The sequence below is a fragment of the Chiloscyllium punctatum genome, chromosome 42 (assembly GCF_047496795.1).
Source record: "Chiloscyllium punctatum isolate Juve2018m chromosome 42, sChiPun1.3, whole genome shotgun sequence".
Taxonomy (NCBI): Eukaryota; Metazoa; Chordata; class Chondrichthyes; order Orectolobiformes; family Hemiscylliidae; genus Chiloscyllium; species Chiloscyllium punctatum.
This window is the reverse complement of record NC_092780.1, coordinates 46044695-46069366: the sequence shown is the minus strand read 5'-3', so window position 1 is coordinate 46069366 and position 24672 is coordinate 46044695. Positions and strand designations below refer to the sequence as shown.

Below are 24672 nucleotides of genomic sequence, written 5' to 3'. Positions count from 1 at the left end.
CAGTCTAATTCCCTTCTCTCTGTAACACTGTACAGATATCAGTCTAATTCCCTTCTCTCTGTAACACTGTACAGATAACTGTTTAATTCCCTTCTGTCTGTAATACTGTACATATATCAGTCTAATTCCCTTCTCTCAGCAACACTGCACAGATATCAGTCTAATTCCCTTCTCTCTGTAACATTGTACATATATCAGTCTAATTCCCTTCTCTCTGTAATTCTGTACATATATCAGTCTAATTCCCTTCTCTAATACTGTACAAATATCAGTCGAATTCCCTTCTCTCTGTAACACTGTACTGATATCTGCCTAATTCCCTTCTCTCTGTAACGCTGTACAGATATCAGTCTAATTCCCTTCTCTCTGTAACACTGTACAGATATCAGTCTAATTCCCTTATCTCTGTAACACTGTACTGATATCAGTCGAATTCCCTTCTCTCTGTAACACTGTACTGATATCAGTCTAATTCCCTTCACTCTGTAACACTGTACAGATATCTAATTCCCTTCTCTAATACTGTACAGATAACAGTCTAATTCCCTTCTCTCTGTAACACTGTCCATATATCAGTCTAATTCCCTTCTCTCTGTAACACTGTACTGATATCCGTCTAATTCCCTTCTCTAATACTGTACAGATATCAGTCTAATTCCCTTCTCTAATGCTGTACAGATAACAATCTAATTCCCTTCTCTCTGTAACATTGTACATATATCAGTCTAATTCCCTTCTCTAATACTGTACAGATAACAGTCTAATTCCCTTCTCTCTGTAACATTGTACATATATCAGTCGAATTCCCTTCTCTCTGTAACACTGTACAAACATCAGTCTAATTCCCTTCTCTCTGTAACACTGTACAGATATCAGTCTAATTCCCTTCTCTAATACTGTACAGATAACAGTCTGATTCCCTTCTCTCTGTAACACTGTACATATATCAGTCTAATTCCCTTCTTTCTGTAACACTGTACAGACATCAGTCTAATTCCCTTCTCTCTGTAACACTGTACATATATCAGTCGAATTCCCTTCTTTCTGTAACACTGTACAGACATCAGTCGAATTCCCTTCTCTCTGTAACACTGTACAGATATCAGTCTAATTCCCTTCTCTCTGTAACACTGTACAGATAACTGTTTAATTCCCTTCTCTCTGTAATACTGTACATATATCAGTCTAATTCCCTTCTCTCTGTAACACTGTACAGATATCAGTCTAATTCCCTTCTCTCTGTAACATTGTACATATATCAGTCAAATTCCCTTCTCTCTCTAATACTGTACATATATCAGTCTAATTCCCTTCTCTCTGTAACACTGTACTGATATCCGTCTAATTCCCTTCTCTAATACTGTACAGATATCAGTCTAATTCCCTTCTCTAATGCTGTACAGATAACAGTCTAATTCCCTTCTCTCTGTAACATTGTACATATATCAGTCTAAGTCCCTTCTCTAATACTGTACAGATAACAGTCTAATTCCCTTCTCTCTGTAACACTGTACATATATCAGTCTAATTCCCTTCTCTCTGTAACACTGTACAGATATCAGTCTAATTCCCTTCTCTAATACTGTACAAATATCAGTCGAATTCCCTTCTCTCTGTAACACTGTACAAATATCAGTCTAATTCCCTTCTCTCTGTAACACTGTACAGATAACAGTCTAATTCCCTTCTCTCTGTAACACTGTACATATATCAGTCTAATTCCCTTCTCTCTGTAACACTGTACTGATATCCGTCTAATTCCCTTCTCTAATACTGTACAGATATCAGTCTAATTCCCTTCTCTAATGCTGTACAGATAACAGTCTAATTCCCTTCTCTGTGTAACATTGTACATTTATCAGTCGAATTCCCTTCTCTAATACTGTACAGATAACAGTCTAATTCCCTTCTCTCTGTAACATTGTACATATATCAGTCGAATTCCCTTCTCTCTGTAACACTGTACAATCATCAGTCTAATTCCCTTCTCTCTGTGACACTGTACAGATATCAGTCTAATTCCCTTCTCTAATACTGTACACATAACAGTCTGATTCCCTTCTCTCTGTAACACTGTACATATATCAGTCGAATTCCCTTCTTTCTGTAACACTGTACAGACATCAGTCGAATTCCCTTCTCTCTGTAACACTGTACAGATATCAGTCTAATTCCCTTCTCTCGGTAACACTGTACAGATAACTGTTTAATTCCCTTCTCTCTGTAATACTGTACATATATCAGTCTAATTCCCTTCTCTCTGTAACACTGTACAGATATCAGTCTAATTCCCTTCTCTCTGTAACATTGTACATATATCAGTCAAATTCCCTTCTCTCTGTAATACTGTACATATGTCAGTCTAATTCCCATCTCTCTGTAACACTGTACTGATATCAGTCGAATTCCCTTCTCCCTGTAACACTGTACAGATATCAGTCTAATTCCCTCGTCTCTGTAACACTGTACTGATGTCAGTCGAATTCCCTTCTCTTTGTAACACTGTACTGATATCAGTCTAATTCCCTTCACTCTGTAACACTGTACAGATATCTAATTCCCTTCTCTAATACTGTACAGATAACAGTCTAATTCCCTTCTCTCTGTAACACTGTACATATATCAGTCTAATTCCCTTCTTCCTGTAACACTGTACTGATATCCGTCTAATTCCCTTCTCTAATACTGTACAGATATCAGTCTAATTCCCTTCTCTAATGCTGTACAGACATCAGTCTAATTCCCTTCTCTCTGTAACACTGTATAGATATCAGTCTAATTCCCTTCTCTAATACTTTACAGATAACACTCTAATTCCCTTCTCTCTGTAACACTGTACATATATCAGTCTAATTCCCTTCTCTCTGTAACACTGTATAGATATCAGTCTAATTCCCTTCTCTCTGTAACACTGTACATATATCAGTCGAATTCCCTTCTTTCTGTAACACTGTACTGATATCAGTCTAATTCCCTTCTCTCTGTAACACTGTACAGATATCAGTCTAATTCCCTTCTCTCTGTAACACTGTACAGATAACTGTTTAATTCCCTTCTCTCTGTAATACTGTACATATATCAGTCTAATTCCCTTCTCTCTGTAACACTGTACAGATATCAGTCTAATTCCCTTGTCTCTGTAACACTGTACTGATATCAGTCGAATTCCCTTCTCTCTGTAACACTGTACTGATATCAGTCTAATTCCCTTCACTCTGTAACACTGTACAGATATCTAATTCCCTTCTCTAATACTGTACAGATAACAGTCTAATTCCCTTCTCTCTGTAACACTGTACAGATATCAGTCTAATTCCCTTCTCTCTGTAACACTGTACTGATATCCGTCTAATTCCCTTCTCTAATACTGTACAGATATCAGTCTAATTCCCTTGTCTAATGCTGTACAGATATCAGTTTAATTCCCTTCTCTCTGTAACACTGTACAGATATCAGTCTAATTCCCTTCTCTCTGTAACACTGTACAGATATCTAATTCCCTTCTCTAATACTGTACAGATAACAGTCTAATTCCCTTCTCTCTGTAACACTGTACAGATATCAGTCTAATTCCCTTCTCTCTGTAACACTGTACTGATATCAGTCTAATTCCCTTCTCTCTGCAACACTGTACAGATATCAGTCTAATTCCCTTCTCTAATACTGTACAGATCTCAGTCTAATTCCCTTCTCTCTGCAACACTGTGCAGATCTCAGTCTAATTCCCTTCTCTCTGTAACACTGTACATATATCAGTCTAATTCCCTTCTCTCTGTAACACTGTACTGATATCCGTCTAATTCCCTTCTCTAATACTGTACAGATATCAGTCTAATTCCCTTCTCTAATGCTGTACAGATAACAGTCTAATTCCCTTCTCTCTGTAACATTGTACATATATCAGTCTAATTCCCTTCTCTAATACTGTACAGAGAACAGTCTAATTCCCTTCTCTCTGTAACATTGTACATATATCAGTCGAATTCCCTTCTCTCTGTAACACTGTACACACATCAGTCTAATTCCCTTCTCTCTGTAACACTGTACATATATCAGTCGAATTCCCTTCTTTCTGTAACACTGTACAGACATCAGTCTAATTCCCTTCTCTCTGTAACACTGTACAGATATCAGTCCAATTCCCTTCTCTCTGTAACACTGTACAGATAACTGTTTAATTCCCTTCTCTCTTTAATACTGTACATATATCAGTCTAATTCCCTTCTCTCTGTAACAGTGTACAGATATCAGTCTAATTCCCTTCTCTCTGTAACACTGTACTGATATCTGCCTAATTCCCTTCTCTCTGTAACACTGGACTGATATCAGTCTAATTCCCTTCTCTCTGTAACACTGTACAGATATCAGTCTAATTCCCTTCTCTAATACTGTACAAATATCAGTCGAATTCCCTTCTCTCTGTAACACTGTACAGATATCAGTCTAATTCCCTTCTCTCTGTAACACTGTACAGATATCAGTCTAATTCCCTTCTCTAATACTGTACAAATATCAGTTGAATTCCCTTGTCTCTGTAACACTGTACTGATATCAGTCTAATTCCCTTCTCTCTGTAACACTGTACAGATCTCAGTCTAATTCCCTTCTCTCTGTAACACTGTACTGATATCAGTCTAATTCCCTTCTCTCTGCAACACTGTACAGATATCAGTCTAATTCCCTTCTCTAATACTGTACAGATCTCAGTCTAATTCCCTTCTCTCTGCAACACTGTACAGATCTCATAATAATTCCCTTCTCTCTGTAACACTGTACATATATCAGTCTAATTCCCTTCTCTCTGTAACACTGTACTGATATCCGTCTAATTCCCTTCTCTAATACTGTACAGACATCAGTCTAATTCCCTTCTCTAATGCTGTACAGATAACAGTCTAATTCCCTTCTCTCTGTAACATTGTACATATATCAGTCTAATTCCCTTCTGTAATACTGTACAGGGAACAGTCTAATTCCCTTATCTCTGTAACATTGTACATATATCAGTCGAATTCCCTTCTCTCTGTAACACTGTACAGACATCAGTCTAATTCCCTTCTCTCTGTAACACTGTACAGACATCAGTCTAATTCCCTTCTCTCTGTAACACTGTACATATATCAGTCGAATTCCCTTCTCTCTGTAACACTGTACAGATATCAGTCTAATTCCCTTCTCTCTGTAACACGGTACAGATAACTGTTTAATTCCCTTCTCTCTGTAATACTGTACATATATCAGTCTAATTCCCTTCTCTAATACTGTACAAATATCAGTCGAATTCCCTTCTCTCTGTAACACTGTACTGATATCTGCCTAATTCCCTTCTCTCTGTAACGCTGTACAGATATCCGTCTAATTCCCTTCTCTCTGTAACACTGTACATATATCAGTCGAATTCCCTTGTCTCTGTAACACTGTACTGATATCAGTCTAATTCCCTTCTCTCTGTAACACTGTACAGATCTCAGTCTAATTCCCTTCTCTCTGTAACACTGTACTGATATCAGTCTAATTCCCTTCTCTCTGCAACACTGTACAGATATCAGTCTAATTCCCTTCTCTAATAATGTACAGATCTCAGTCTAATTCCCTTCTCTCTGCAACACTGTACAGATCTCAGTCTAATTCCCTTCTCTCTGTAACACTGTACATATATCAGTCAAATTCCCTTCCCTCTGTAACACTGTACAGGTATCAGTCTAATTCCCTTCTCTCTGTAACACTGTACAGATATCAGTCTAATTCACTTCTCTCTGTAATACTGTACAGATATCAGTCTAATTCCCTTCTCTCTGCAACACTGTACATATTTCAGTCAAATTCCCTTCTCTCTGTAACACTGTACTGATATCAGTCTAATTCCCTTCACTCTGTAATACTGAACAGATATCTAATTCCCTTCTCTAATACTGTACAGATATCAGTTTAATTCCCTTCTCTAATACTGTACAGATAACAGTCTAATTCCCTTCTCGCTGTAACATTGTACATATATCAGTCTAATTCCCTTCTCTAATACTGTACAGATAACAGTCTAATTCCCTTCTCTCTGTAACACTGTACATATATCAGTCGAATTCCCTTCTCTCTGTAACACTGTACAGATATCAGTCTAATTCCCTTGTCTCTGTACCACTGTACTGATATCAGTCGAATTCCCTTCTCTCTGTAACACTGTACTGATATCAGTCTAATTCCCTTCACTCTGTAACACTGTACAGATATCTAATTCCCTTCTCTAATACTGTACAGATAACAGTCTAATTCCCTTCTCTCTGTAACACTGTACTGATATCCGTCTAATTCCCTTCTCTAATACTGTACACATATAAGTCTAATTCCCTTCTCTAATACTGTACAGATAACAGTCTAATTCCCTTCTCTCTGTAACATTGTACATATATAAGTCTAATTCCCTTCTCTAATACTGTACATATATCAGTCTAATTCCCTTCTCTCTGTAACACTGTACATATATCAGTCGAATTCCCTTCTCTCTGTAACAATGTACAGATATCAGTCTAATTCCCTTGTCTCTGTAACACTGTACTGATATCAGTCGAATTCCCTTCTCTCTGTAACACTGTACTGATATCAGTCTAATTCCCTTCACTCTGTAACACTGTACAGATATCTAATTCACTTCTCTAATACTGTACAGATATCAGTCTAATTCCCTTCTCTAATGCTGTACAGACATCAGTCTAATTCCCTTCTCTCTGTAACGCTGTACAGATATCAGTCTAATTCCCTTCTCTAATACTGTACAGATAACAGTCTAATTCCCTTCTCTCTGTAACACTGTACATATATCAGTCTAATTCCCTTCTCTCTGTAACACTGTACAGACATCAGTCTAATTCCCTTCTCTCTGTAACACTGTACATATATCAGTCTAATTCCCTTCTTTCTGTAACACTGTACAGACATCAGTCTAATTCCCTTCTCTCTGTAACACTGTACAGATATCAGTCTAATTCCCTTCTCTCTGTAACACTGTACAGATAACTGTTTAATTCCCTTCTGTCTGTAATACTGTACATATATCAGTCTAATTCCCTTCTCTCAGCAACACTGCACAGATATCAGTCTAATTCCCTTCTCTCTGTAACATTGTACATATATCAGTCTAATTCCCTTCTCTCTGTAATTCTGTACATATATCAGTCTAATTCCCTTCTCTAATACTGTACAAATATCAGTCGAATTCCCTTCTCTCTGTAACACTGTACTGATATCTGCCTAATTCCCTTCTCTCTGTAACGCTGTACAGATATCAGTCTAATTCCCTTCTCTCTGTAACACTGTACAGATATCAGTCTAATTCCCTTATCTCTGTAACACTGTACTGATATCAGTCGAATTCCCTTCTCTCTGTAACACTGTACTGATATCAGTCTAATTCCCTTCACTCTGTAACACTGTACAGATATCTAATTCCCTTCTCTAATACTGTACAGATAACAGTCTAATTCCCTTCTCTCTGTAACACTGTCCATATATCAGTCTAATTCCCTTCTCTCTGTAACACTGTACTGATATCCGTCTAATTCCCTTCTCTAATACTGTACAGATATCAGTCTAATTCCCTTCTCTAATGCTGTACAGATAACAGTCTAATTCCCTTCTCTGTGTAACATTGTACATATATCAGTCTAATTCCCTTCTCTAATACTGTACAGATAACAGTCTAATTCCCTTCTCTCTGTAACATTGTACATATATCAGTCGAATTCCCTTCTCTCTGTAACACTGTACAAACATCAGTCTAATTCCCTTCTCTCTGTAACACTGTACAGATATCAGTCTAATTCCCTTCTCTAATACTGTACAGATAACAGTCTGATTCCCTTCTCTCTGTAACACTGTACATATATCAGTCTAATTCCCTTCTTTCTGTAACACTGTACAGACATCAGTCTAATTCCCTTCTCTCTGTAACACTGTACATATATCAGTCGAATTCCCTTCTTTCTGTAACACTGTACAGACATCAGTCGAATTCCCTTCTCTCTGTAACACTGTACAGATATCAGTCTAATTCCCTTCTCTCTGTAACACTGTACAGATAACTGTTTAATTCCCTTCTCTCTGTAATACTGTACATATATCAGTCTAATTCCCTTCTCTCTGTAACACTGTACAGATATCAGTCTAATTCCCTTCTCTCTGTAACATTGTACATATATCAGTCAAATTCCCTTCTCTCTCTAATACTGTAAATATATCAGTCTAATTCCCTTCTCTCTGTAACACTGTACTGATATCCGTCTAATTCCCTTCTCTAATACTGTACAGATATCAGTCTAATTCCCTTCTCTAATGCTGTACAGATAACAGTCTAATTCCCTTCTCTCTGTAACATTGTACATATATCAGTCTAAGTCCCTTCTCTAATACTGTACAGATAACAGTCTAATTCCCTTCTCTCTGTAACACTGTACATATATTAGTCTAATTCCCTTCTCTCTGTAACACTGTACAGATATCAGTCTAATTCCCTTCTCTAATACTGTACAAATATCAGTCGAATTCCCTTCTCTCTGTAACACTGTACAAATATCAGTCTAATTCCCTTCTCTCTGTAACACTGTACAGATAACAGTCTAATTCCCTTCTCTCTGTAACACTGTACATATATCAGTCTAATTCCCTTCTCTCTGTAACACTGTACTGATATCCGTCTAATTCCCTTCTCTAATACTGTACAGATATCAGTCTAATTCCCTTCTCTAATGCTGTACAGATAACAGTCTAATTCCCTTCTCTGTGTAACATTGTACATTTATCAGTCGAATTCCCTTCTCTAATACTGTACAGATAACAGTCTAATTCCCTTCTCTCTGTAACATTGTACATATATCAGTCGAATTCCCTTCTCTCTGTAACACTGTACAAACATCAGTCTAATTCCCTTCTCTCTGTGACACTGTACAGATATCAGTCTAATTCCCTTCTCTAATACTGTACACATAACAGTCTGATTCCCTTCTCTCTGTAACACTGTACATATATCAGTCTAATTCCCTTCTCTCTGTAACACTGTACAGACATCAGTCTAATTCCCTTCTCTCTGTAACACTGTACATGTATCAGTCGAATTCCCTTCTTTCTGTAACACTGTACAGACATCAGTCGAATTCCCTTCTCTCTGTAACACTGTACAGATATCAGTCTAATTCCCTTCTCTCGGTAACACTGTACAGATAACTGTTTAATTCCCTTCTCTCTGTAATACTGTACATATATCAGTCTAATTCCCTTCTCTCTGTAACACTGTACAGATATCAGTCTAATTCCCTTCTCTCTGTAACATTGTACATATATCAGTCAAATTCCCTTCTCTCTGTAATACTGTACATATATCAGTCTAATTCCCATCTCTCTGTAACACTGTACTGATATCAGTCGAATTCCCTTCTCTCTGTAACACTGTACAGATATCAGTCTAATTCCCTCGTCTCTGTAACACTGTACTGATGTCAGTCGAATTCCCTTCTCTTTGTAACACTGTACTGATATCAGTCTAATTCCCTTCACTCTGTAACACTGTACAGATATCTAATTCCCTTCTCTAATACTGTACAGATAACAGTCTAATTCCCTTCTCTCTGTAACACTGTACATATATCAGTCTAATTCCCTTCTTCCTGTAACACTGTACTGATATCCGTCTAATTCCCTTCTCTAATACTGTACAGATATCAGTCTAATTCCCTTCTCTAATGCTGTACAGACATCAGTCTAATTCCCTTCTCTCTGTAACACTGTACAGATATCAGTCTAATTCCCTTCTCTAATACTTTACAGATAACACTCTAATTCCCTTCTCTCTGTAACACTGTACATATATCAGTCTAATTCCCTTCTCTCTGTAACACTGTATAGATATCAGTCTAATTCCCTTCTCTCTGTAACACTGTACATATATCAGTCGAATTCCCTTCTTTCTGTAACACTGTACTGATATCAGTCTAATTCCCTTCTCTCTGTAACACTGTACAGATATCAGTCTAATTCCCTTCTCTCTGTAACACTGTACAGATAACTGTTTAATTCCCTTCTCTCTGTAATACTGTACATATATCAGTCTAATTCCCTTCTCTCTGTAACACTGTACAGATATCAGTCTAATTCCCTTCTCTCTGTAACATTGTACATATATCAGTCGAATTCCCTTCTCTCTGTAATACTGTACATATATCAGTCTAATTGCCTTCTCTAATACTGTACAAATATCAGTCGAATTCCCTTATCTCTGTTACACTGTACTGATATCTGCCTAATTCCCTTCTCTCTGTAACGCTGTACAGATATCAGTCTAATTCCCTTCTCTCTGTAACACTGTACAGATATCAGTCTAATTCCCTTGTCTCTGTAACACTGTACTGATATCAGTCGAATTCCCTTCTCTCTGTAACACTGTACTGATATCAGTCTAATTCCCTTCACTCTGTAACACTGTACAGATATCTAATTCCCTTCTCTAATACTGTACAGATAACAGTCTAATTCCCTTCTCTCTGTAACACTGTCCATATATCAGTCTAATTCCCTTCTCTCTGTAACACTGTACTGATATCCGTCTAATTCCCTTCTCTAATACTGTACAGATATCAGTCTAATTCCCTTCTCTAATGCTGTACAGATAACAGTCTAATTCCCTTCTCTCTGTAACATTGTACATATATCAGTCTAAGTCCCTTCTCTAATACTGTACAGATAACAGTCTAATTCCCTTCTCTCTGTAACATTGTACATATATCAGTCTAATTCCCTTCTTTCTGTAACACTGTACAGACATCAGTCTAATTCCCTTCTCTCTGTAACACTGTACAGATATCAGTCTAATTCCCTTCTCTAATACTGTACAGACATCAGTCTAATTCCCTTCCCTCTGTAACACTGTACAGATAACAGTCTAATTCCCTTCTCTCTGTAACATTGTACATATATCAGTCGAATTCCCTTCTCTTTGTAACACTGTACAGATATCAGTCTAATTCCCTTCTATCTGTAACACTGTACTGATATCAGTCTAATTCCCTTCTCTAATACTGTACAGATAACAGTCTAATTCCCTTCTCTCTGTAACATTGTACATATATCAGTCGAATTCCCTTCTCTTTGTAATACTGTACATATATCAGTCTAATTCCCTTCTATCTGTAACACTGTACTGATATCAGTCTAATTCCCTTCTCTAATACTGTACAGATAACAGTCTAATTCCCTTCTCTCTGTAACATTGTACATATATCAGTCTAATTCCCTTCTCTCTGTAACACTGTACAGACATCAGTCTAATTCCCTTTTCTCTGTAACATTGTACATATATCAGTCAAATTCCTTTCTCTCTGTAACACTGTACAGACATCAGTCGAATTCCCTTCCTTCTGTAACACTGTACAGACATCAGTCTAATTCCCTTCTCTCTGTAACACTGTACAGACATCAGTCTAATTCCCTTTTCTCTGTAACATTGTACATATATCAGTCAAATTCCTTTCTCTCTGTAACACTGTACAGACATCAGTCGAATTCCCTTCCTTCTGTAACACTGTACAGATATCAGTCTAATTCCCTTCTCTCTGTAACACTGAACAGATATCAGTCTAATTCCCTTCTCTCTGTAACACTGTACAGATAACAGTCTCATTCCCTTCTCTCTGTAACACTGAACAGATATCAGTCTAATTCCCTTCTCTCTGTAACACTGTACAGATATCAGTCTTATTCCCTTCTCTCTGTAACACTGTACTGATATCAGTCTAATTCCCTTCTCTCTGTAACACTGTACTGATATCAGTCTAATTCCCTTCTCTAATACTGCACAGATAACAGTCTAATTCCCTTCTCTCTGTAACACTGCACAGATAACAGTCTAATTCCCTTCTCTCTGTAACACTGTACAGATATCAGTGTAATTCCCTTCTCTCTGTAACGCTGTACAGATATCAGTCTAATTCCCTTCTCTCTGTAACGCCGTACAGGTAGAATATTGAAAAAATACAGCGCAGTACAGGCCCTTCGGCCCTCGATGTGGCGCCGACCGAAGCCTACCTAACCTACACTAGCCCAATAACCTCCATATGCTTGTCCAATGCCCGCTTTAATGACCATAATCAGTCTAATTCCCTTCTCTCTGTAACACTGTACATGTATCAGTCTAATTCCCTTCTCTCTGTAACACTGTACAGATATCAGTCTAATTCCCTTCTCTCTGTAACACTGTACAGATATCAGTCTAATTCCCTTCTCTCTGTAACACTGTACAGATATCAGTCGAATTCCCTTCTCTCTGTAACACTGTACATATATCAGTCGAATTCCCTTCTCTCTGTAACACTGTACTGAATACAGTCTAATTCCCTTCTCTCTGTAACACTGTACAGATATCAGTCTAATTCCTTTGTCTCTGTAACACTGTACTGATATCAGTCGAATTCCCTTCTCTCTGTAACACTGTACAGATATCAGTCGAATTCCCTTCTCTCTGTAACACTGTACAGATATCAGTCTAATTCCCTTCTCTCTGTAACACTGTACAGATATCTAATTCCCTTCTCTCATACTGTACAGATAACAGTCTAATTCCCTTCTCTCTGTAACACAGTACATATATCAGTCTAATTCCCTTCTCTCTGTAACACTGTACAGATAACAGTCTAATTCCCTTCTCTCTGTAACACTGTACAGATATCAGTCTAATTCCCTTCTCTCTGTAACACTGTACAGATATCAGTCTAATTCCCTTCTCTAATACTGTACATATATCAGTCTAATTCCCTTCTCTCTGTAACACTGTACAGATATCAGTCTGATTCCCTTCTCTAATACTGTACAGATAACAGTCTAATTCCCTTCTCTCTGTAACACTGTACAGATATCAGTCTAATTCCTTTCTCTAATACTGTACAGATAACAGTCCAATTCCCTTCTCTAATACTGTACATATATCAGTCCAATTCCCTTCTCTCTGTAACACTGTACAGATAACAATCTAATTCCCTTCTCTCTATAAGACTGTACAGATAACAGTCTAATTCCCTTCTCTCTGTAACACTGTACAGATATCAGTCTAATTCCCTTCCCTCTGTAACACTGTACAGTTATCAGTTTAATCCATTTCTGAATGTCTTGATTGACCCTGCCTCCACCACACTTTCTGGGATGGCATTCTGGATCTTAACCACTTCCTCATGTCATTGCTGTCTCTTTTGCCAATTACCTTAAATAATTGCTTATCTGCTTCTCAGGTCTTTCACCAATGGGAATTAGATCTCCCTATTTACTTCTGCCAGTGACGTTAAGATTTTGACCACCTGTGTTAAATTTCCACAGAACTGTGTCTTTTCCAATGAAACCAGTTCTAACTTCCGCAATTGATTATCAAAACTGAAATTCTTCACCCTGGAGCCATATTCATGAATCTTCTGTACTCTTTCGTATTGCCTTCTCATCCTTCCTAAAGGGTGGTGCCCAGAATTGGACATAGTACTCTCGCTGAAGTTTTAACAAGTATCTTGTTCAATTTCAACATCACCACTTCGTTCCTGTAGTCTAAGCACCTATTAATAAATCCCAGGATATTGATTACTTTATTAACAATCCTCTCAAACTATCCTATCACCTTTAATGACTTAGTTCCTCTCTCCTACATTTCATCAGAACATCAGAACAGGAGTCGGCTAATCAGACAGTTGAGCCTGTTCACTAGTCAATATGATCACTGCTGATCAAACACTTCATTGTCTTGTATCCATCCCATTACCCCATTACAGGTAGACAGTGTTGTTGAGAAGGTGCTTAGCATGCTTTTCTTCATTGCTCAGACCTTTCAGTTGTAGGAGTTGGGATGAGATGTTAAGGTTGTACAGGACATTGGTAAGGCCTCTTCTGGAGTACTGCATCCAGTTCTGGTCACCGTTACTGAAAGGATATTATTAACCCGGAGAGGGGTCAGAAAAGATTTACCAAGATGTTGCCAGGAATGGAGGGTTTGAGATATAAAAATAGACTGGAAAGATTGGGACATTTTTTACTGGAGCATAGGAGGTTGAGGTTTATAAAGGTTTATAAATTCATGAGGGCTACAGATAAGGTAAATGACCGGGATCTTTTCCCTCGGGTGGGGGAGTTCAAAACCAGGGGGCATATTTTTAAGGTGAGAGGAGAAAGATTTAGAAAGAATATGAGGGGCAACTTTTTTACATAGAGTGTGTTTCATGTGTGGAATAAACTACCAGAGAAAGTGATGGATATGGGTACAGTTACAACGTCTAAAAGACATTCGGGTAAGTTCATGAGTATGTTTAGAAGGGTATGAGCCAAGTGCAGGCAGGTGGGACTAGTTTAGTTGGGGAACATGGTTGGTGGGGACTGGTTGGACCGTATGGGACTGTTTCCATGCTTTTTTTTTTGCTTTTTTTTTCTCATTTTTCTCATTTCAGACATAAGTGGCACCTTATTTGAACAAAGGAAACATCTTACCTGCATCTACTCTGTCTATCCCTTTCAGCATTTTGTAAATTTCAATGAGATCATCTCTCATCCTTTGAAGCTGTAGAGAACACAGGTTCAGCTTACCCAATATCTCTTCATAGGACACTCTTGCCACCCTAGGATCAACTCTGGTGAACGTTTATTACACTCCCTCAATGGCAATTATATCTTACCTGAGATAAGGAGACAAAACTCGCACAGTACTCCAGATGCAGTCGAATGAAGCTCCTATACAATTGAAGCATGACTTCACTACTGTACTCATATCCTCTTGTGATAAAGCTAATGTTCCATTAACCTTCCTAACTGCTTGCTGCACCTGAATGTTAGCCTCCAATGACTTATTGACAAAGGCATCCAGGTCCATTTGTATATCTAGATATTACAAACTCTTACAATTTATTACAGTGCTCTGCACATCTGTTCATCCCACCAAAGTGGATAACCTCACAATTTTCCACATACTATCTGCCATGTTCCTGCCCAGTCAGTAAACCTGTCCAAGTCCTTTTGAAGATGCTTTCATCTTCCTCGCAACCCACACTCCCACTTAGCTTTGTATCATCTGCAAATCTAGAAATATTATATTTGGTTGCCACCTCCAAATCATTGATAGAAATTGTGATCAACTGGAGTCCAAGTACTGCTCCTTGTGGTACCTGACTAACCACAGCCTGCCAATGTGCTAATGACCCATCTATTTCTTAGCCTCTTTATGTCTCCTTTAAAATTGTATGCCCTTTCTTTTGGCCGTCCATGCTGTTCCTGTCAAAATGAATCTTCTGTGCATTGAGCTTCATATGTCATCTGTCGCCCATCTTGCCAATCTGTCTGTGTCTTTTTGAAGGTCTACACTGTCCTCCTCACAGTTCACAAAGCTGCCAAATTTCATAGGCTATGCATTCACTGAAATTGTGTTCCCTGAACAAGGTCGTCAACATCTATTAGAAAGAGCCAGTTTCTCACCACTGACTCCAGGGAACAAGTCTTCCCCCAGCCTGAGAAACTTGCAATAACTATTACTGTTTCCAGTCTCTTGGTCACTTTTGTATCCATGTTGTGAGTATCCTCTTTATTTCATGAGCTCTAACTTTGCTCACAAGCCTGTTGTCAGCTCTGTATTGTTATGGACCGGGCCAGACCCCCTCAAAGCATTTCAAGAAGGTAGCCCAGACCCTAACATTTCTAGTTGTTTTAAGCAGGTGTAAAGTGGATATTCCAGGAGAGATGCAGCTGGCCCAACCACAGTTTTAAACTAACCAGAATTTATTTACAGACTACTGAATGAAACACGAGTGAAAAAGAACCAAATTTACAATAACTTAACCTATTGGAAAACCCAGTCAACTGACCACTCCCCTTTCATAAAACATAGAACACTACAGTGCAGTACAGGCCCTTTGGCCCTCAATGTTGTGCCAACCTGTGGAACCAATCTAAAGCCCATCAGATCGACATTATTCCATTATCATCCATAAGCTTATCCAATGACCATTTAAATGCCCTTAACATTGGCGAGTCTATTACTGTTGCAGGCAGTGTATTCAATGCCCTTACTACTCCGAGTAAAGAGTCTACCTCTGACATCTGTCCTATATCTATCACCCCTCAACTTAAAGCTATATCCCCTCATGGTAGCCATCACCATCCAAGGTAAAGCTTCAGACTGTCCACCCTATATAATCCTCTAATCATCTTATATGTCCTTATTAAGTCACCTCTCACCCTTCTCTCCAATGAAAGCAGCCTCACATCCTTTAGCCTTTCTTCATAAGACCTTCCCTCTCGGCAACATCCTGGTAAATCTCCTTTGCACCCTTTCCAATGTTTCCACATCCTTCCTATAATGCAGCCACCAGAACTGTATGCAATACTCCAAGTGCAGCCACACCAGCTGCAACATGGCCTCATGGCTCCAAAACTCAATCTGTCTACCAATAAAAGCTAATACCCCATATGTTTCTTAACAACACTATCAACCTTGGTGGCTACTTTGAGGGATCTATGTACCTGGACACCGAGATTTCTCTGCTCATCTACACTACCAAGAAACCTACCATTAGCCCAGTACTCTGTATTCCTGTTACTCCTTCCAAATCATCTCACACTTTTCCATATTAAACTCCATTTGCCACCTCTCAGCCCAGGTCTGCAGTTTATCCATGTCCCTGTCTAATCCACAACATCCTTCTGCACTGTCCATAATTCTACCAACCTTAGTGTCATCTGCATATTTACTAACCATCCTTCTACACCCTCATCTAGGTCATGTATAAAAATGACAAACAACAGTGGCCCCAAAACAGATCCTTGCAGTATATCACTAGTAACTGAACTCCAGGATGAATATTTCCCATCAACCTGCACCCTCTATCTTCTTCCAGCCAGCCAATTTCTGATTCAAACCGCTAAATCACCCTCAATCCTTTGCCTCCGTATTATCTGCAATAGCCTACAGTTGGGAAATGGATCAACTGCCTTTTTGAAATCCATATACACCACATCAACCTCTTTACTCTCATCCACCTGTTTGGGCACCTTCTTGAAGAACTCAATAAGGCTTGAGAGGCATGACTTACCCTTCACAAAACCGTATTGACTATCCCTAATCAAATTTTTCCTTTCAAGATGATTATAAATCCTATCTCTTCTAATCCTTTCCACAAATGAAGTAAGGCTCACTGCTCTATAATTACCCAGGGTTGTCTCTACTTACCTTCTTGACAACATTTGCTACCTTCCAGTCTTCTGGCAGTATTCCTGTAGATAATGATGATATAAACATCAAAGACAACGGTTCTGCAATCTCCTCCCTAGCTTCCCAGAGATTCCTACGATAAATCCCATCTGGCTCAGGGGACTTATCTATTTTCACACTTTGCAGAATTGCTAACACCTTCTCCTTATGAAACTCAATCCTGTCTAGTCTAATACCCTGTATCTCAGTATTCTCCTTGACAACATTGTCTTTTTCCTGTGTAAAGATTGATGAAAAATATTCACTTAGCACCTCCCCTATCTCCTCAGACTCCAAGCACAACTTCCCACTACTGTTCTTGACTGGCCCTAATTTTACTCTAGTCATCCTTTTATTCCTGATATACCTGTAGAAAGCTTCAGGGTTTTCCTTGATCCTACCTGCCAACGAATTCTCTTGTCCCCCCTTGGCTCTTCTTAGCTCTCTCTTTAGGTCTTTCCTGGCTAACTTGTAACTCTCAAGCACCCTAACTGAGCCTTCACATCCCATCTTTGCATAAGACACCTTCTTCCTCTTGAGAAGAGATTTAACTTCTTTAGTAAACCATAGTTCCCTCACTCAATCACTTCCTTCCTGCTTGACAGGTACATACTTATCAAGGACATGCAGTAGCTGTTCCTTGAACAAGCTCCACATTTCAATTGTGCCCATCCCCTGCAGTTTCCTTCCCCTTCCTATGCATCCTAAATCTTGCCTAATTGCCTCGTAATTACCTTTCCTCCATCTATAACTCTTGGCCTGCGGTGTATACTTATCCCTTTTTATCGCTAAAGTAAATGTAACCGAATTGTGATCACTATTACCAAAGTGCTCACCTACCTCCAAACCCAACACCTGGCCAGTTTCATTACCCAGTACCAAATCCAGTGTGGCCTTGCCCCTTGTTGGCCTGTCTACATACTGTGTCAGGAAACCTTTCTGCACACATTGGACAAAAACTGACCCATCTAAAGTACTTGAACTATAATATTCCCAGTCAATATTTGGGAAGTTGAAGTCCCCCATAACAACTATCCTGTTACTTTCATTCCTGTCCAGAATCATCTTTGCAATCCTTTCCTCCACATCTTTGGAACTTTTCAGAGGAAAGAAAACTCCCAACAGGGTGACACTCCTTTCCTGTTTCTAACCTCAGCCAGTACAGCCTCATTATATGGGTCCTTGTCAAACTTCCTTTCTACTATTGTGATACTGTGCTTGACTAACAATGCCACATCTCCCCCTCTTTTATCACCTTCCCTGTTCTTACTGAGACATCTAAATTCTGTAACCTGGAACAGACATTCCTGTCCCTACTCTACTCTTGCCTCTTAAATGTACAAGTATACAAATGTACAAGTTTCATTGTACAAGTTTTAAAAACAAACTTAGAAGCTTTCTCAAGTAGATAGGTCCAGACATTTTGGAACCTCTGTCATTTACAACCCCTTTTGAAAATAAAAACAAGGACAACATAACCTTGTATTAATTTTTTGTATCAAATAATGTGCTAGACTCCCCTATCATTAGGAGATAGTGAGGACCGCAGATGTTGGAGGGGTTAAGGTCGATACAGTGTGGCGCTGGACAGGACCCTTCATGAATTCTGATGAAGCGTTAAGCCCAAAATGTCAGCTCTCTTGCTCCTCAGATGCTGCCTGACCTGCTGTGCTTTTTTTCAGTACCACACTTTTTCGATTCCCGTATCATTAGGGTTGGAAATATTCACAAAGCCTCTTCTGTCAGTTGTTTGGATCTGATTCATTGGGTGTAGGAGAGCTGGCTTACTCCTGCTTATTGAATGTTGTTTGACTTGCAAGGTGTTATAGTTTCACCAGGTTGACACTTCATTTTTAGGGATGCCTGGTGCTGCTCCTGGCATGCCCTCCTGCACTCTCCATTGAACCAGCATATGGGCTCAGTGGTTAGCACTGCTGCCTCATAGCACCAGGGTCCTGAGTTCGATTCCTGCCTGTCTGTGTGGAGTTTGCACGTTTTCCTCGTGTCTGCGTGGGGTTTCCTCCGGGTGCTCCGGTTTCCTCCTGCAATCCAAAAATCCAAAGACGTGCAGGTCAGGTGAATTGGCCTTGCTCAATTGCCCGTAGTGTTAGATGCATTAGTCGGGGTAAATGTAGGGGAAATAGGTCTCAGTGGGTTGCTCTTCGGAGGGTCGGTCTGGACTTATTGGGCTGAAGGGCCTGTTTCCACACTGTAGGGAATCTAAATCTAATCTAATCCACACCCCCCCCCCCCCTGCCTTGATGGTAAAGGTTGAGTGGGGGATATGCTGGGCCATAATGTTACAGATTGTGTTGGAGTACATTTCTGCCACTGCTAATGGTCCACAGTGCCTCATGGGTGCCCAATCTTGAGTTGCTAGATCTGTTCCAACTCTGTCCCATTTACTGCAGTGATAGTGCCACACAACACAATACAGCGTATTCTCAATGTGAAAGCAGGACATTGTTTCCAGAAGTGGTGATCTCTCTTACCATGGACAGTTACATCTGCAGCCTGCAGATTAGTAAGGATGAAGTCAAGTATGTTTTTCCCTCTTGTTGGTTCCCTCACCGCCACCTGCAGATCCAGTCTAGCACCTTTAGGACTGGCTCAGCTTGATCAGTAGTGCTGCTTACATTAGATTGGATTAGATTATATTAGGTGAGATTACGTTTCAGTGTGGAAACAGGCCCTTCGGCCCAGCAAGTCCACACCGACCCGCCGAAGCGCAACCCACCCATACCCCTACATTTGCCCTTTACCTAACACTACGGGAAATTTAGTATGGCCAATTCACCTGGCCTACACATCTTTGGACTGTGGGAGGAAACCGGAGGAAACCCACGCAGACACGAGGAGAACGTGCAAACTCCACACAGTCAGTCGCCTGAGGCGGGAATTGAACCGGGTCTCTGGCGCTGTAAGGCAGCAGTGCTAACCACTGTGCCACCGTGCTGCTGTTGAGCTTCTTTTGGTGGTGGACATTGAAGTCTCTCACCAAGTGTACATTCTGTGCCCTTGCCATCCTCTGTGCTTCCTCCAAGTGTTGTTCAACGTGGAGGAGTACTGATTCATCAGCTGAGGGGGCTATTAGGTTGAAATCAGCAGGATATTTCCTTGCCCATATCTGACTTGCTGCCATAACACTCCATGGGGTACGGTCTCAATGTTGAAGACTCCCAGAGCAACCACCACCTGACTGTACCCCACTGTACTGGACCGGTCCTGCCAGTGGGACAGAGCATACCCAGGGATAGTGATGATGAAGGAGTCTGAATATGTGTGTGACTGTATCAGACTATTGCATGACCAGTCTGTCCGGCAGTTCCTCCGGTTTTGGCATTAGCCCCCCAATGTTATTAAGGAGAATGCAGCTGGGGTTGACTGGAAAGATCGTGCTCTTTGTCATTCCCAAATCCAGCGCTTAATCTGGTGCCAGGTGGTCCATTATGTTTTACACTTAAAGATTTTGACAGCTATTTTGAAGCAACTGAGAACAGCAATTTGAAAAGCAGTCAACGTCATTGCTGAAGTCACAAGTAGATCAGACTGAGCAAGGACAGCCAGTGTCCCTTCCCTAAAGGGCATGAGTAAGCCAGGTGGATTTTAACAACAATCTGGTGGTTACCTGGTCAGCATTATTGATACTAGATTTTTATCCTGGATTTATTTAGTTGACAGAATTTAAATCCCATAATTGTCTTGGTGGGATTTGAACTCAGATTATTAGACCAGCCCTCTGCATTACTAGTTCAGGAATATTAGAACAGTTGTTCTGAAGTAGTCATACTGGACTTGAAACGTTAATTCTGTTTGCGAATTTTGAGAAGATTTGTAGCTCAGGTTGAGGTTCTGGAGATAGGTTTGCTCGCTGATCTGGAAGGTTCATTTTCAGACGTTTCCTCACCACACTAGGTAACATCTTCAGTGAGCCTCCGGATGTTTCCTGCTTTCTATTTATATGTTTGGATGTCATTTCCTGTGGTGATGTCATTTCCTATGGTGATGTAGTTTTCTGTTCTTTTTCTCAGGGGGTGGTAGATGGGATCCAAGTCAATGTGTTTGTTGATAGAGTTCCGGTTGGAATGTCATGCTTCTAGGAATTCTCGTGCGTGTCTGTGTTTGGCTTGTCCTAGGATGGATGTGTGGTCCCAGTCAAAGTGGTGTCCTTCCTAATCTGTATGTAAAGATACTAATGAGAGAGGGTCATGTCGTTTTGTGGCTAGATGATGTTCATGTATCCTGGTGGCTAGTTTTCTGCCTGTCTGTCCAAAATAGTGTTTGTTACAGTTCTTGCACGGTATTTTGTAAATTAGATTAGATTGCTTACAGTGTGGAAACAGGCCCTAAGGCCCAACAAGTCCACACCGACCCACCGAAGTGCAATCCACCCTGACCCATCCCCCTACGCCTAACACTATGGGCAATTTAGCATGGCCAATTCACCTGACCTGCACATCTTTGGACTGTGGGAGGAAACCGGAGCACCCGGAGGAAACCCACGCAGACACGGGGAGAATGTGCAAACTCCACACAGTCACTCGCCTGAGGTGGGAATTGAACCCGGGTCTCTGTTGCTGTGAGGCCATTGTGTCACCATGCCGCCCCGAACATTAGCTTTGCTTGTTGTCTGTATAGGATCTTTCAAGTTCATTAGCTGCTGTTTTAGTGTGTTGGTGGGATTTCTTTGGTGGCCCACAAATCCATCAACATGTCATTTACAGGAAATGAAGTCACCAACCCAAGGAAACCCAAACACATAAATAGAAAGCAGGAAAGACCAGCAGTGTTTGATCCAGAGGCTGACTGAAGATGTAACTAGTTTGATGATGAAACGACTGAAAATAAACCTTCCAGTTCAGAGAACAAACCTACGTCCAGTTAATTCGGTTTCTTTCTCCACAGATGTTTCCAGACCTGCAGAGTTTCTCCAGCATTCCCTTTGTTTCTAGTACCATTCCAACATTTCTCTTAAGGTGAAGTCAGGCTCCGCATTAGATTAGACCAGGATATTGCCGGTCAATTGGGTCGGGAAGGTGCTTTTGTATGTAGGGCTGGGTTGGAAGCTGTGGGGGTGTATGGTGTGAGGGAGCATGGTGGGAATTACAAATTTCAACAACAATGGGAGCCCAAACAAAGGCAACAAAAAGAAGCTGAAAGCTGCCAGACCATCACTTCCATTTCACACTTTCTTTCCCCTGTTTTGTACTTGGGCATATCATAGAGGGAGAGTCTGTACAGCTGAAAGGAATCTGCCATTCATTTGACAAATCCATCCACCCCACCATGGCAAAATGGGGAAGGTGAGCGAATAAGGATACTCACACAGAAACATATGGGAAGGCACAGAAAAGGCACAATTCTGAAATTTGCAGGTGGTGTGAAACTTAGAATTGAGATTAGATTAGATTACGAGATTAGATTGCTTACAGTGTGGAAACAGGCCCTTCGGCCCAACAAGTCCACACCAACCCGCCGAAGCGTAACCCACCCATTCCCGTACATTTTACCCCTTTACCTAACACTACGGGCAATTTAGCATGGCCAATTCACCTGACGTGGACTGTGGGAGGAAACCGGAGCACCCGGAGGAAACCCACGCAGACACGGGGAGAATGTGCAAACTCCACACAGTCAGTCGCCTGAGTCGGGAATTGAACCCGGGTCTCTGGCGCTGTGAGGCAGCAGTGCTAACCACCGTGCCACCGTGCCGCCCCAATTGGATAAAAGCTAGGAAGAAAATAGTGAAAGGCTTCACAGAGACAGGCTGAGGGAATGGAAATTGGTGCAAACATGGTACAAGGAATTCAATGCACGACAGGGACATTTGGTGATACATTTTAGTTGAAAGAATGAGCAATTACAAAGCAAGATAAATAGGGAGACAGCTGTAAGCAAATCTTTAAAATTGACAGGATTGGTTACAAAGCAGTGAATAAACTGTACAGGTTTCTGGACTTAAAAATAGAGGCAAACACAAAATCAGGAAGTTGGACTTAATCAATGTTGGGGACGTCCAGAACTAGGTGTCACAGTCTAAGAATAAGGGGTAAGCCATTCAGGACTGAGATGAGGAAGAATTTCTTCACTCAGAGATTTGTGAACCTGTGGAATTCTCTCCCACAGGAAGCTGTTGGGGCCAGTTCATTAGATACATCAAGAGGGAGCTGGACATGGCACTTGCTGGTGCAGGGCCACATTCTGGCCTCCTGGCTAAAGGGATACGGAGAGAAAGTGGGAGTGGGATACTGAAATTGCATGGTCAGCCATGATCGTATTGAATGGTGGTGCAGACTTGAAGAGCCAAATGGCCTACTCTTGCATCTATTTTCTATATTTTATAGAAAAATGGTTTCATCTCTAACTGGAGTATGGTGTCCAGCCTGGGCACCACACTTCAGTAAGGATGTGATGTCTTTGGAGAGAAGTGCAGCTGATATTTACTGAAATGGTTCCAGGGATGAGGAGTTTGTGCAGTAACAGTAGAGGATTGGGATTGTTTACTTTAGAACAAAGAAAATGAAAAAACAGATCTGATTGAGGGATTCAAATCATGAAGGGTTTAGAGAAAGTAAATTGTGAGAAACAGCTTCCAATGATTTGAAGGGTCAATTACTAAGGCACACTTTCAAGGTGATTGGCAGAAGAACCATGTTGGTATTTGTTCTGGCTTGAAGAGAAATGATTTTGTACAATGAGTGGTAAAGATGTAGAGTACACTGTCAGATAGGATGGTGGATATATGTTCAATCTTAACTCCCGAGGCAGAATTGGAAACTTACTTACAGCAGAACAACATGCAAGGGCACTGGAATAGAACGGTGTTGGGGCGGGGGGGAGAAGTGGGGGGGGGGTGGGGAAGTGGGGGGGGGGTGGGGAAGTGGGGTGGGGTGGGGGTGGGTGGGGTTGGAGGGAGCAACTGGTTTACTCTTTGAAAGAGTTAGTATTGATTCAGTGGGCTGAATGTTCTTCAGTGTTATTTGATGATTTTGATAATGATTTTGTTTTTTTTTCCCCAAACAGGGCTTTTTTGTTGCTTTTATTTACTGTTTCTGCAATGGGGAGGTGAGTCATTGAAGTTTCAGGTAAAGAAAACTGCAAATCAGAAGCGTGACATCAATATTTCGATGTTGATTCGGACACTGGTTAAAAATCCATCCCTTTGAGGAAAAAAACTTTTATCTACTTGCCTTTATGTAGCTGCATACCAAATTCTATCTGATTTTATTCCTGACATTTTCCTGTCCTGTCCAGTACTAACGTGCAGGACATTCCAGTTTAACCTTATCCTGTATATTCTTATGTTTGGTCTATTCCTGAAACAGGAATCTGCTGTTTTTCTGTGCAAATATTAGATGTCTTGTTGTGTACTTCCAGAATTTTCTATAATTCAACCAATGTGTTGTGACCATTTGTTGATTTGTGAC

At 40.3% G+C, this 24672-nt stretch overlaps 1 protein-coding gene across 2 annotated transcripts in view; it reads left to right on the top strand.

Annotated features, from left to right (window-relative positions):
• LOC140465933 (parathyroid hormone/parathyroid hormone-related peptide receptor-like) overlaps nucleotides 1–24672 on the top strand; it is a 211618-nt gene that overhangs the window by 175237 nt on the left and 11709 nt on the right. For both annotated transcript variants that reach the window (XM_072561914.1, XM_072561915.1), the window contains exon 13: nucleotides 24269–24310. In XM_072561914.1, the coding sequence (XP_072418015.1) occupies nucleotides 24269–24310 (42 nt within the window). The remainder of the gene's footprint in view (nucleotides 1–24268; nucleotides 24311–24672) is intronic.